General features: G+C 34.4%; 1 protein-coding gene across 4 annotated transcripts in view; it reads right to left on the bottom strand.

Moving 5' to 3' along the window:
- Positions 1 to 16038, bottom strand: part of LOC111088240 (beta-scruin-like) — a 71354-nt gene that overhangs the window by 51489 nt on the left and 3827 nt on the right. For 3 of the 4 annotated variants that reach the window (XM_022397758.1, XM_022397757.1, XM_022397759.1), the window contains exons 2-4: positions 14728 to 15075; positions 11665 to 11817; positions 5951 to 6153 (exon numbers count right to left, since the gene is read on the bottom strand). In XM_022397758.1, the coding sequence (XP_022253466.1) occupies positions 5951 to 6153; positions 11665 to 11817; positions 14728 to 15006 (635 nt within the window). In that variant the 5' untranslated portion in view covers positions 15007 to 15075. The remainder of the gene's footprint in view (positions 1 to 5950; positions 6154 to 11664; positions 11818 to 14727; positions 15076 to 16038) is intronic. The other variant, XM_022397760.1, reaches the window with a different exon arrangement.

Genomic DNA, 16038 nt, shown 5'->3' with positions numbered 1-16038 from the left:
TAGAAAATGAAATTATTTGGAAAAAGTATTTCAAAGACATTTATAATAATGTTAGTTAACATCACTAGTAACATTCCAGATTGATTGATTTATTACTCTTATGGTATGTGACCTTCTTGTGATATGTACTGCTTCACATTAATCACATAAATTGTTACAAATATGTATGTATGTCACTTGCAGAAGAAGTAAGTGAAGAAGTAATATGATGATGCAGTGTTCTTTTATCAAATAAGTTGCTTCATCATAAATGTTAATTCATTACTCTGTATGTGGCAGATGTCTCATAGGAAATGTTACTTCATAAACATAGGTGAACATAAATTTCTGTAAATGCTGCCAGTTTATAGAAGCATTGTGATATGAAAAGATGTGGATTATAAGTAATTTATTCATGGAAGTCAAAATCAAGTTTAAGTAACTCTGAGAGACTCCTACAAGTGGTGGGCTGGTGTTGATGACTGCCTAGCAATTAAAGAGCTCACAGTCCAAGTGGACTGCTTATTGTTACCTGTTTAAAGAACAGCAAACATAGAAAGTTGAAGTGTCTTGGTTGTCAAAGTTTACCTTTCTTAACTGGATGGTGGAGAACACCTGAAGGAACTAGGTAGAAACTCAGTGATTTCCTTAAGAATGAATAGTTGGACTAGTTTATAATTTAACATTGGTTTGCTTTGTTAGTATTTCATGTTTATAATGTGGAACATTATGTCAACCTTGTTTGCTTGAACGATAATATTTATTATAACAACTAAATTTACTGCAAATATAACACAATTAGACATGTTAGAAAGTGAATTATTATATACTTAAAAGAATGCTGCGTAAAATAAAAGTGTATGTTGGCATTTACAGATTGTAAGATTACATTGTATATTGAATGTTTGTAAACTTTACCTTAATGAAATGTTACATTTCTGTGCAAGGTGTTTTTTAACAGTCAGAACTTAAAGATCACATTTAAATAGTTTGAACAGAGAGGTTTTTGTACTGAAGCTGATTGTAACTAGTTTGTTCTTGAAGTTTATATAATGTTTAGAGATATTCCTTGTAGTTATTGTACTATATAGTGAAACCAGAGCCAAGAAGTCATATGATTTTGGAGAAAACAGTGTAGAATATACCATGTATGCTGTAAATATGCTCATTTCAGACAATAGAATAAAAAACAAGAAATGCATAACTCCATGTTGAATAGCATTACATGTTCATAATAGCCATACACACTTCTTGCTGCAACTTCCAGGCCAACTGGGATATAACAGACACACCAGTGAGGTGCTATTTATAATACCAAGTTGCATGAACAGCTGTTGTGTGAACCAGATTAAGTTGGAAAAGTGTAATTTTTATCAATTTTATATGAGTTATTTACAAATCGCAATTAAGGTAATGATTACTAAAGAAATATCATTCATTTGAACACCAATTATTTATTATTGTTATTATGCAGTTTACTTGAAGTAACTTTACTCATCATTCGGAAGAATTGAGAAACCAGCAAGCTAGTTTTATTGTTCTTGGAGCAGATCAAGCAGTCACAGTGGCAATGGGAGAAGGCTACATTAGTAATTATAAGAAGTAAAGGTAAAGAACATATAATAATTTATTAGTGTCACATAAATAATAGTCTTAACATATAACAATATATTAATGTTACATAAATAATAGTCTCAGGAAATTATAAATGATGAAACCAGATAAGAAAACCGCAGTATTATCATATAAAGCAAAAAAAGAGAGAATAGTTTGGCTTGTCAACAAATTGCTTTAATACTAGCTGATGAACATGTTAAAACCAATCTTTTAAAATTTTCAACACTAAAATAAGGAGTTGCTCATACAGATATTAGTTGCTGTTTTGGACATAACACTATCTGGCTGATAATAAAAAGCATTAAAACTGCCTTACATCAATAATAATTTAGTATGAAAACTTTAAAACAATACTTTTGTGTTTATCGATTCACCTCTTGAGAGAATCTTCATTTGGAAATGAATTCTTTATCCCATTTGTTTCAAAATTTTAGTAAAGTTAACTGCCTTTTTTACAAATCAGGTTACCTACAGAAGACCTGTTTTCAGTGCTAAACTAATCAATATGTGGCATGTAAGCATACTATGCATTCCCACCTTCTTGTTTTACTATACAATATTTAAAATTTTTCAGTTATTCTACATATGTGCAGTTTCACATCACACATGATCATGAAAATTTTAAAGTTGCTTTCATTAATAGTAAGGACATGGAGAATGACATTCAGGTTTCCATTAAGAAAGAAGCAGAACATGGAGGACAAAGGTGACGAAAAGAATGGAAGAGCATAGAAAAGTAAAGACATGATGGTAACAAGAAAACCTGAAAGTATTAGAAAGTACTGCCCTGTAGCTAGCAGTGATTGACAGTGACAAACCCTGGTCAAATAACCATGTAAAAAAGTCTGAAAAATGGAGGCCAGAAGGATGGAAAGAAGAAAAAGGTTGGTGCAATGACCAGTTGGAGGAGTAGGGATCATGATAGAGGATAAGGAGGAGAAGAACAGAGAAGGTTAAACAGAGAAAACCATGTTTGAGCCGGTCAACATGTAACTATCAGGATTCAACACAGAGTATCCTGGATATGGAAAATAACACAAGGGAGAATATAAATAGGAGGGCAGACATAGAGAAAAGGACATGACTGAACACATACCCAGTTAGAACTGATGGTTGACGAATGGGACCAGAAAAGGGGAAATTTGGTGTTTAAATGAATGGCAAATGCATCTATAAGAACAGTGTCCAGATGAGAGCACAGCCACTTGAACGTCTGAAGATCGAGGAACCACTCTGTAGGTAATATTTTGTTGGGCCTTAAGAGTTGATCTGTGACATGATTCAGGAAATCTGGAATGTGACAGGCCATTAGCTGTACTTGTAAAGAATGAACCCAGAAAATGAGATCAAGACTGTGAAAACAGAGAAAGTAAGACCAAGTGCATCCCTGGTGATTGATATAGAAGACAACTGTAGAGTTGTCAGTATGGATCATAACTAGATGTCCCCAAACCATCAGAAGAGAATGATCCAATGCACAACATACTACTAGAAGTTCTAAAAGATTGATGTGAAGGGCTGATTCTTTGTGAGACCACTTACCTGAAATCTCTTGAGAGTCGATATATGCCCTTCATTCTGTCAAGGATGCATCTGTAAAGAGATGGAGATCCATAGGAGAAGGAAGAAGAGAAACTCCCAATGTGGTAATGGTTTTGAAGTCACTGAGTAAAGGAGGAGAAAGATGAATGGAAGAGGACAAGGGATCCCAAGCAAAGTTTCATTGATCATGCAGAGACCACTGGAGATGTCACATATGAGCACAACTCAATGAGATAAAGGGTCTCATGGAAACCCAAGTCCCCAAAAGAGAGAGAGAGCTTCCTGCACAGTGAGTGAAGAAGAAGAAGACACAATGTTGGAAACTAATTGCTCCATGTCCTTCAAATGAAAAACAAAAAAGAAGATTGAGCCCTGTTGAGATGTGAATTGAAAAACACACTCAAATAAATGAGATGGTAAGTATGTGTGAGACATGACTTCTCCAATTTGACCAACCAACCCAGTCGTGCCACCTCCGGAAAGAGGAGATGAGTTTTGTTCTAGGTGGCTTTTTGGGAGGGAGCCAAAAGAAGCCAGTCACACATACAATGGTGAAACCACAGTCTCAAGCCATGCATATGCCAAACAAAACTTTGACTACCAACCAAAAAGCATATGGGGCCAAAGCCAGAACAAAGGGAAGAGCACAGAATTGAAAAACCTGATCCCTGTGAACAAACCTAAGGTAACATCTAGATGCTGTGGAAATGAGAATGTGAAATTAAGAACCTGAGACATCCACCTTGGTCATCCAAAGACCTGAAGCAAAGGCCCATCTAGGGGTGAGAAAAGCCTCTATAATAAAACAAGTTAGGTCGATAAACTGATTGAGGCATGAAAGATTTATAACTGGATGACAATTCCCTGTTTTCTTGGGAATTATGTAGAGAAGAGAATAAGATCCTGATGAAGGATAAAAAACTCATTTGATAGATTTATGCCAATAGGTCCAACACTGCCTCAGACAGATGCTGGCAATAAACTGGGTCCCTAGTCAACTGTTCTCCTACTATACCCGAATCCAAAGGGTAGTTACTGTTGATATTGATGGTGATGAAGTCTATGGGTAGTGTAATGATGGATAGCAGCAGAAACATGGGAAAGAGGAATCAAGAGAAGAAAGGAAGCAGAAGGGCAGGAAACAGATGTGGGTGTAGGAGAGGTATGCAAAAGACAGGAAACCAAGGAAGAAATGAAAGAAAGTTAGCATACAGCCTCAACCAAAATTTCAAAGAGTCCAGTACTCCCACACAAACATGCTAGCAGAGGAGCCAGACGAAGGTCAGAGATAAGAGGCAGGTAAACACACCTGAATAAGAAAGGCATCCCTGCCCAGCAGATCCCAGCAACAAAGCGAGTATGTATGAAGAGATAAAGCTAAAGAAGGTAACTGCGCCAAAGTCAAAAAGACAAGAGAATGAGTATCCACTGAAAATCCCTCAGGTGAATGGTGGATAGTCTCTGAAAGGAGGTGGATAGACGAAAGATAGCGCAAAGAGTAGTAAGCATCAGACAAGAATACAAGACTTGAGTTGGTAGAAAACGAAGAAAAGGGATCTGATCCCAAGCATGAATAAAAATTCTAAATTTTGTATGTCCAGAAAAGGAAATTCAGCCCTATGAAAGGCCAAAGCATATGAATCTTCAAAGTGAGGAGGACAAGGCATGCTGGCACCAGCAAAAGGTTTAAACAGAAACTGATCAGCATTTACCTGAATATCAGGAAAAGGAAGGAAAACATAATAATCAGTATAGGGGCTGAATGAAGAAGAGAGAGAGAGAAGAACCATAGGACAAAGGAGAAAGGGACAAAATGTAACAACCCTGAGAAATCATATCCAGAAAAGAAAAGAAAGGTCTAGGAGGACAATGACAGCAGAAGTAGAAGTTGTAGCAAAAACAGATGGTGGAAAAAGGCTGTCCAAATCATCATTCTCATAAACTGGTTCAACTGTCAGGGAATATCTGTTCCAAGATTAGAAAAGGAACAGATTATATGTATGACTATAACTCTCAATGCACAATGGATGACACCTTCTCAAAAGACAAAGAGGAGCCCAATGCCCTAGTTGATGTTCATCCAGCTTGAATAAGAACTTGTTGATCAATGCTAGACAAATTAGCAGTAAATATGAACTTGGGAGTTCATTTTTGTGGAAAGAAGAATAATTAATCAAAATAAACTTTTCACAACTATTGGTTGTGATTAAATGAATAAAAAAAACAACAAGAAATGTTGTTGTTGGAAGGAAAAGAAAAACAAATCAAAATAAAATGCAAATTGAACAATTATCACATGTGAAAAACACACATCTGAGCATGTAAGTACCAAATCAAGAAGTGATAATTGAACAATCAGTATAGAGTGAGCCAGCTGCACAAGAAGTGTGTGTTGCACTCCTATTGGTGGACTATTGGTGAAAATTATGCCAATTGACTCAAGATTTTTGAGTTATATAAAAATTATCAAGAAATACTCTATTATAATGCATTTAACTTTAATTTTTGACATCTTTTGTCTTACCAATTGTTTATAAATATACCTTCTGATCTTTATCTTATTTTATATTAAAATATTTTTAGAAAAAATGTTATATTGCATTTTTTTCATATAATTCAGCTTGAAAAGTTGATCAATATATAATTCATGGTGTTACAGCATATATGAATGTTTTGGGTAATATGATAAATATAGGTACTTGCATAAGAAAACCTCTGCCTGTAAATTTACCTAACTCTTTTGGAAGTTAACTAAAGCTGTGCATACATTTTGATGTGCATATTTATGCTTAATTTAACACTACAGTAATACCTGTCAGTTCCAATTACATCTCCTGACAAAATCTCACATAGCTGATCAGCCTCTAGCTCCATAAATTCAGGGATGGTAATGATGTCTCCAAATCTCTCAAGAATAACTTGATAAGCAAGATATGATGTTTTTTGTAGTCCAAGTTTCTTAGAAGTTGCATAAATATACAAGGTGCTAACCAGTTCTTCTTGACCCCTAAGTAACTATAATTATAATTCACAGTTAAAAATTTCAAGGATATTTTTTATAGCTTTAAATATTTTCTATTTTTATAATACAGAATACAGTCTAGAAAATTTTGACAAATAGTCTTAGAAAAATGTAACAGGTCCATTTTATGATTTTTGTACTATGTGTTGGGTTGGTTAAGTATAGTTTATGGCAATTAAACAGGATCAAGCCCTACCTCTTTAGGCATAATAACTAACTACATCAGCTAAGTACTTTCAATCATTTAAGTTTTCAATTACTATATATTATTAAGCCTTTCATAAAAATGATGATATGAGTACTGATGTGAGTAATGAGTTCTAAAACATTTATCATAAAGAAAATAGTACAGTGTTTAAGTTATAATATTCAGTTTAAATGGACCAGATGGAGGACTCATAGATTTTAGATAATTATGTATGTTTACATATTATAATTAGTATAAAGTAGTTCTACCACTTTACACCATAAACTAATACATATATAGGTAGGGGAGGTGTGCAACATGATCACACCCTCTAAATTCCATCAATATATATATATATATATATTTGTATAATATATTCAAAAGTTTAATAAAAAGCCTCAGATACTATCAAATTACACCATTTTTAAGAAAAATTCAATACTATCAGCAGTAACTTTATGATAATGAAAACATGTAAAATCTACGAATTTGGTAAATGTCATTAAAAAAGAAAAACCTATAAAGTCCTAGTCTTTTTCACAAGTTGACCCACCAACAGTGTTAAAGTTTTATCAGGTTTTGATTATGACAAGCATTTCATTATCAGAATATACACTTTCAATAACCTGACTTAACAGAGAGCCAGTTAAATATAAAATGTTTTTATCAGCATGCCTTGAAGATTTATAACCAGCTACATTTGGTAAAGTTAACATTTTCCTTACCTAAAAATGTTTTTCCAATAGATACCTTTGCAAACATATATATAGCTATCTTCTTTGTGCATCTGCCAATGAGATTTACATGCTATTACTCTTGAGGCAAATTCCGCCTAATTTCACATGATTTGATGTGAAATGCACTACTGCATGGTGACATAATCATCTGACAAAGCCCTCCACCAATAGGAGGGTGACACACACCTATGTGCAATAACTCAAGCATTTGCACTCATACAGACTTCATTCTTTGGCAAGGAAAACAGAAATGCACTCTAAGTGGGGAGGATGGGTGGGAATGTGTAAGAAGGTGAGTATCTATTGGAAATAAATTTTTAGGTAAGGAAAATGTTAACTTATGAAATGATATCTCACCTCTCACACAGATACAGCTAGAATCATATGTTGAATTGGTGGAGGGATCATTGCAAAGATTACCTAATTACCTGGATGAGCATTCTTCAGGAAGCACCTAAAGGAAGCTCATGAGTTTGACACCCGATGACAGAGGTTCCATAGGGGCACACCTGTGGGAGTCTGCATCTCATCTCATATAGGAAGAGAGAAAAGGCCAAGAAGCCATATGTCTCATAGAGAAAGGTGGAATATGAACATGACCATCTGAGGACTTGTACACAATCAGTAGGACAGTCAATATGTATAGTGTGGTTGGAGCAAGTTCAGACCATACCTTGTGTACCTACTTCAACTCTACTATCAGACTCTATGGGACAGACTCCAGCTGAGAGAGGAAGGTACATTATCCATGCCATTTAGTCCTGTATTATGTGTGTTTGCCTCAACTCTACTGTCAGACTTTACAGGACATGCCCCAGCAGCAGGAGGAGGGTACTATAGTTATGTAGTATTGGTCTATATGTAATATGTATATACCTTAACTCTATTGGACAGACTCAGACTGCAGAAGAAGGGCACAATTGGCATGAGTGAAGCATATGTGTTATATGAGGGGTGACTGGCACTACACTGATATTGTCCCCACTGCCCCACTTCTCAACATATTAGTACTCCTTTGTCTAGCTCTAGTGGTTGCATCCAATAGATGAGGGTTCTCCATGGTTCCCCACCCCTGTGGTTAGGAACTGGTAAGTGACAAGGGTCTCCCATGCTCCACTTGATGAGGGGGGGGGGGGGGAAGTTGCATAGGGGCAATCTGGAAAAAGCACCTGGTTACTCATCGGTCCTTCAGTCTGAAAAGATCTTTTACTGGAGACAGTGCAATGGATGGTTGTGAAATGCTATTTTTAAAAGCCAACAAGCATGAGCCTGAGAAGTTGGCAGAAAATTTCCCTGCTGTTAACATTTTCCATGGTATTTCATGGAATATGTATGGTCTGGATCAGACAATAATGTAAATGTATATATATATATATACATATGTACCACAACGTTACCTCAAGTGGTTTTTCAGAACACCCCACCTTACAGTGAGCACAGACAGAGCCAGGGCAGATGGTATGAATGCTTTCCATTATCCTAGCTTGATATGGATTTTGAGTAAATATACTCTGGGAGACAACACTAGCCACTTAGTGGGATCCTATAAAATGAAAATGAGGCACTGAAGGAGAAATAGTAAGCACTCTTCACCAAGACAGTGGGGCAATTGTAGAATAACAATCTGTGGAAGCCTAAAACCATCATGAGATATAACGGCCAGAAGGTAAAGAAAAGGAGATGAATGTGTGGAGAATATCCACATGCTCGTCTGGAGGAGCCTATCCTAGGGCCGGTGAAGAAGAGATGGAAGGGTATGAAAATGGTATACTATGTACACACAGACTGAGAGAGAAAACTGAACCTACTGGTTAGATGACTTTATACTTTAGCGAGTTCAAAGTGACCCTACCCACTCAATGTAACCCCAAACTCATGTTTAATTTATCTAACGTTTTCTATGAGGTTCAGTTGGCTAAATAGCTTATAATTTTCTATACATATGTGTTAGGGTTGCCTAATACGAATAGTTGTTTTAAATTTCGGATCAGCCTGTATGTAATTCGTACTAGTAATCACATATATTCAGCAAAAGAAGTTACATCTCTCAAAATGACCAGATACTACTAATGATGGTCTGATTCTCATCACTACAGGAGCTACACAGACAAAGATGTTAAAAAGTCTCTAGATCACAGAAAAACAAAGCTAGCAAAGAATACAAGATTCCGCTTGGAAAGTTAAGTGACAAACTGAACAAAAAACATTGGGAAAAGTAGGACATCCAACAGTCTTCACTGAAACAGAGGAGCAGTCATTCATGAATAATATAAAAGTTGTGGCAGACTGGAGGTTTATAATTGACACTTTTTATATAAGAATTCTGGCAAAGAATTATCTAGATACACAGGGTTGTACTGTAAGGCAGTTTCCAACAACTTCCCATTGCCTGAAAGGGCATTGTGTTTAACAGACAGGCATAAAGATGAAATTGCATGCAGAACATGTCAAAACATCAAAAGATCATGGGTAAGTGTAGTGCTGAAGAAGTTAGAAGTGCCCACACAGAACATCTTAAATTACGATGAAAGCAATTTGTGTGATAACCCTGGAATCAAGAAATGCATTTTCAAATGAGTAGTAAAGTATGCATAAAGAATTAAAGATAGTTCTCAATCATCCATTTCAATGATGTTTCATGGATCTGCTGAAGGTGAAATGATACCAAGTTACATGGTTTACAAAGCAGAAAACCTATGGACAACATTAACTAGGGAGGACCTAAGGGAATCCAATATAAGAGGAGTTGGAGTGGCTGGTTGATGCTTGCTATTTAACAGACTTGTTCCAAAGTTTGTTTCTACCCTGGAAAAGGTAGTTATTGGAGCTAATCTGAGTAGCAACTTCACAGAAACTGTTTTGATACTTACTGATCAGAAGAATATCTACTTTGTATTTTCACCCAATGCAACTCATATGATGCAATCACTTGATGTTACATTTTATAGACTCTTGAAATAGTATTGGAGAAAAATCATAAATGATTGGAAATCAAGTGACAAGAAGAATGCCAAAACTCTGAACAAAGATGTATTTCCATCACTGTTGAAAAAACTGTATGTTCCCTTGTATCCTAATGACACTGAAACAAGTACAAACTTGCAAGCTGGATTTAAGAAGTTGGACATCTTCCCTCTAAATCTATCACAGGTTTTGCAGAGGCTACTGGATGTAGATTCAGCCAACACCCAGGAAGATCCAGAAAGTGTAAGGAACAGTGTGTCTGATGTTTTTCTTAACATGTTGAGGACAATGAGAGGAGTTGATGGTGATAAGAGTTGCCCTCTATGACAATGAAATAAAATTAATGTTCCCCAAGGAAAGAGTATTAGTTACGAAGATCTGGCTCAGCTGAAAAATCCAGTTCCAGGATCATAAAGAAGGAAGTCCAACAGTGAAAATGAAGACAATGGAAGTGAAACCCAGACTGATGAAGGAGAGAGTGATAGTGCATAGTGGATCAGAGGATGAACCTAAAGAAAAATCAGAAAATGAAACTGGGAGACTGGGTGCAGGATGCAGTTCTGCAGATGAAGCTGGTCAGGGTGACTTAGCAACAGGACCTGCTATAGGATCAGCAGCAAAAAGTATGAAAAGAATGTCAATGCTGGGAAGTTTGTGATGGTTGATTATGAAGGTTCCAAACTGTAGAAAAAGTGACTGCCATTGTCAGTGTCCTTACCAAGTGTAAGCCACATGGATGGAGCTGGCCAAAAGTTAAAGATGAGATATTGAAGGTTTGGAGAGATATCACAAAATTATCACTCAAGAAAATGTGAAACTTTTCAATAAAAGGTGATTTTATAGGGTTTTCGATATGGAAGAAATGTGCTGTTAATAGTATAATAAATGTTTATGTCTCATTATCCAATCATTTTATTAGTTTAAGTATTTCATATTACATCAGAAAACACACAAGTCTGTTCAAAATAGCCCCATATACAAGCTAAGATTGGTCAATAATTTATAGAAGTAAGTGTTCAAAGTAGCTTCACTTTTGGGGTTCTTTGAACAGCAAAAAAGGTTTTAAAAAAATTTCAAGTGGTTGGGGTATGAACTGATAACTTACAGAAAAGAAAGGTATGTCTAGGTCTCATGTTTTAATAATACATAAATTGAATGAACTGTAGTATCTTCATCAAAAAGTGTTCAAAGTAACCCCAGTTTATGGTATGTCATCATGCAGTATTGCAAATCATGTTAAATTGTATCAAATTAGGTGGGAGTTGCCTCAAGGCTAGTGACATGCAAGTTTCTTTGGCAGGCAAACGAGAAAGTTAGCTATATCTGTGTGAAGAAGTGAGGTATCATCTCAGAAATTATAATTTTCTGATGTTGTTTTTGTCCAACTGATATGTACTTCCTAAGGAATTATACATACGTACTCTCTTAAATATCTTATATCTTTGAGAAATTCCACAAACAAAATAACTGAATAAAAGAAGTACACCACATTTTTTAAAATAAAAGGTGTTTTGAACATTATTTCAACAAACAATTTGAGTATCACCTTAATTTAAATCAAGCAAGCCCTTATAATTTTGTCATTTATGTAAAGAATAGGTAAACTATTTCCTCACCTTGATGCATTTCTCAGATACTTCCTTAATCCCCAGTTTGAAAGAAGCACGATATACATCTCCAATTATTTGAATTCCTGGCTTCATTTGCCCAGTATACATGTACTTTAGAAGAAATTCAAAAGCTGCTGGTGTAATTTCATCAATGCAAAGCTGAAAATTAATAAAAGATAATGAATAATTATTTTACATTCTGATCGACAAAAATATAAATTATAATATAAAAAAATTATATACTCTTACAAAAAAAATTTAAATTCTAATTCTAATTAGCAATGAAATGAGCATATTTCCTGGATTATCAACTTCAACCCAATATTCATTTAATCTTGACATGCACTTAACCCTTCTATTATGTATAATGTTTTGGGTTTGACACTGATTTCTACAAAGTTATGAAATAATTGAATAATCTTTGAGTTTCTTGTCATAAGTTTAGATTAATTTTTAATATTTAACATAAAATTGTAAGAACTTGTAAAATAAAAAGTATTTTTCAATTCAAGGCTATTTTTATTTGTTTGTAATTGCACTCTGTCCAAATGATCCAAAACAGATGTACCTGAGTATTGAACATAATAGGAGGAATTCATTATCCACATTAGCTCAAGCCATTGCAAATAGAGGGAAAAAATCCATTATAAAACTTTCAAAGTAACATTTAATTCTTCATTCCATTTCGATAAATTGGGTATTAATATTATTTGACTGAGACCCATATGAACTCCACCCAAGTACTTAATGGTTAAATGCTGTGATTTTCATACAGTAAATACAAACATCTTCTAAAATCTAACTGATATATTCCAACACGTCTCAAATTATGCTTTAAGAACTGATTGTATCAATAGATTCTTGTTATGACCATACTAATCAAAATGAGAAACATGACTGACTAATGATTTCACAAAAGTTAGCATAGAGATGGAGGTCTTTATAGAATTATAAAACCTTTTGTTATTGTTTCTGAACCAAATTGTAAACATTTCTTTGCACCTACCAAAACTTCGTAAACAGTTTTATCAAGGAAAGTAAATTATTGTCTATGAAACACCAAAGTGTAAGAGCAATCTAGTAAATTTTTACTTACAACAAATGCAGACATTTGGGTTCAGAAATCCTAAGTTTTCTAAATATTGTACTAACTTTGAATCAGAATAGTTAAACTATAGTACTGTAATAGTGTTAAACTGCACCACATTTATAACCAGGCAGTAATGGTACATGAAATTTTGTTGTCCCTAGTAGCTAGTCCACCACATTCCTTTGTAAAACAATAGTGTAATTTTTAAAAATAACAATATAAATTTTTCTCATGAAGAAAAAAAAAAGGTAGATGAGGCTTGGAAACATGAGCTGTTTTAATAGCAGGTGATAAAGCAGGCACCAAATAGTGAACACAATGAACTGTGGGGCAGTCGTGAGCCTATTCGAGCTGGAAGGTATCCTACCAGAGAAACCATGGATCATAGATTTCACAAAAAAGCCAACAGACAAGCTGCTGACAGAAACTTGTTGCTCTTTGCCATAGAACAGAGGTAGACTACTCCTCAGAGGGTTGGAATCCACAAGTATACCTACAACACTGTACTACCAACATTTAGGATGTTTCAGACAAGCAATGGCCAAGAGTCCTTGGATGAAATGTTTGTACCATCCCACAAAACCCATGAGCAAGTCTATGCAAATTTCTCCCATGGTGTTAAAGGTACAGCCAAGAAATATCTTGACCCCTTTCTTAACCAAATCAGACAAGCCACTCTCTGGAATGAATACAGTAAGGGACAGGCAGTGCAATGCCTGAGCTTAGTCTTTACATTTCAGTGCTTGACTTGATCAAGAATTAGAATAAGGAGAAAAGAGTTGACAGTACTCATCTGGCAGTTCCTGATGAGCCAGATGAAAAAGTGCCAAATTAGAGGCGAGAAACTGCTCCAACAGTCAGTATGTTTGGAATTAACTGATTGCCAGCAGCTAGAATAGTCATGTGATTGAAAGATCAATGACTGAAAGGAAGTGGTTTTTTGAGCCAGCAGATGGTATTTAATGGTACAATGTTCGCACTATGTTGTCTGATAATCGTTTGTTTACTTCACAGTTTAGGACAGCTGGTGCTAGTAGAGTAAGGGAGTTGTGTTTAATCTGAGTGTATATTGATATATAATGTAATAGCAGAACAAATATGACTAGAATTTTAGTGAAAAATCTTAATTTGGGTGAGTTCTATCACTGATTATTTATTTTATGATGCCTTACTGATGGCAGCACATTATAGGACTGAAATTATCAAGATGTAACTTCAGAAAGTAACCACGAGGCTATCAAAGTAATTTGCACATAAGATGGAGGAAGTCTGTTTTAAGCTACAAGTGTATGAGGTGATGCATTATGTTGATGCATGTGTATTGCTATACACATAGTAATTAAATGAACAGCAAAAATCTTGTAATAGGAGAAACTGCCTATCTTTAGATTATCAATCAATATTCTATTGTTTTATAACATTATTTTAGGAAATACTAGGTACATGTACACCTGCATTTGCAGTATTGTACCAATTTCTTATTTACATACTTAAAGTGACTTTCAATTTTAAATCATTCCACCTGTAATATGTTTTACATAAATTCAAACTCTCATTGTTGTATTTGAAATATTTACTGTACTTTAGGCTTTTCATCCACTGAAATGGAAACAAATACTGTAATTAATGACAAGGATGATGTAGAACCTATGACATTTAAACATTTAAAACGTACAATGCATAACCTAAACCCATTAATACAAATTCAGATACCCAAAAGTGTATTTTGTTATTTTTCTGACACTAATGAAGTTTAGTAAAGCATTTATAAAACAGAATTGCTCAATATTTTCATTGTCAGAATTGTGGCTTTTGAGTTTAAGAATGTACAATCAAAACCGTTTGTTTCCACACATGACAATACATCTCTTTTCAAAGTTGGAAATTGGAATAAAATAATAATTTTTCTTCAATTGATAAATAACACACTTAACAAACCACATGCAAAGTTAGCACATACAAGGAAAAATTATGAATACCTTGCATATTTTGTTAATTCCTTTTTCAAAGATATGTTGCTTGAAGACAGGAGAGAAGCATGATAAAACAGCCTTATGAGCTCGAAAACTGTGTGTTCCTACTTGAACAATAATGTCTATCAGATTATTTTTTTTCCAAAGCATAGCTGTATGAAGGCCAAGTTTTGTATGATGATTGATGTTGGACACTCTGCTCTCTGTCATGTATGGACTTCCTAACTGGGTATACATTACTGAAAACACAATATCTTCTTTGCTATTGAAAGGCATAACATCCATGGCTGAAATGTCACTTTTCTCAGCTAGAACTACTGCAGCAGTATCCCCAACATTACAAATTGAACTGGTCTGAGAATTTACAACACAAAAATTGTTTAGATATATTCATATCATGTCACAACTTCAATTAAAGTTTAATATTTTACCTTGAAATCTATTTTTGAAATTCAAACTATGTGTTATGATTATCATTCTTTTGGAAAATATAAGCTATAAGAAAACATCTTTACAAAAAATTTCATTCTGATGATATAAGTATTGGTTCAATAATTGTTATTCTGGTTTTGTACATACTTTTTGTGACAATGGTATTCTCTTACATACAAGTTTGTTTTCAATGTCATTTCAGCATTGAATGTCAATATATAAATAAACTGATAAATTACAATCCAATTATTTTCCTGAATTTCATAGCAAGTCTTTTGAAGGCTTCATTCGGTAAGAAATTAAGCAATCCATATCATTTTACTATATGAACAACATTATTCTCAATTTCTACTGAATTATCACTTAATATATGTTAACTATTAAAAGTTATAAAGATAAATTTTATTAATAATACATAGACCATATGGTCAGGTTAAACAAAACTAAAGTGTTCAATTGTGAGTATACTATAACCTGTTTTATTGTAAAAACATGTACAAAAACATTAATATAGAAATAACAAAGTTAACATTTTCCAACATTGAAATTATATTTCTGATAGTGTCAGATATCAAAGATTGTTCAGTGCAGGTAGTGTTATTAATTCATTAATGTTTTGTTTGTAATTCATTGATATTGAGGCTATGGGGATTTCTAGAAGGTCTAAGTGATAGACATATAAATAGCTGCGACAAGACAAGTGGAAAGAGAATAAAAGTAAAGTCACGTGAAAGAGAAGTTTGGTCAGACAAAAGTTAGAAAACATAAAGTTAACCGTCATGAGAGTGAATGTCCTAATGGTTGATATTGTTGCGTCATCGAGGTCACGTGACTGGTGTGGCGCCACCTATTTTCTAGAACTATCCTGTACCTCGGCGAATGCTC

The sequence above is a fragment of the Limulus polyphemus genome, unplaced genomic scaffold (assembly GCF_000517525.1).
Source record: "Limulus polyphemus unplaced genomic scaffold, Limulus_polyphemus-2.1.2 Scaffold3396, whole genome shotgun sequence".
NCBI classification, from domain to species: domain Eukaryota; kingdom Metazoa; phylum Arthropoda; class Merostomata; order Xiphosura; family Limulidae; genus Limulus; species Limulus polyphemus.
The sequence above is the reverse complement of the archived record's forward strand: the minus strand, read 5'-3'. Positions and strand labels throughout refer to the sequence as shown.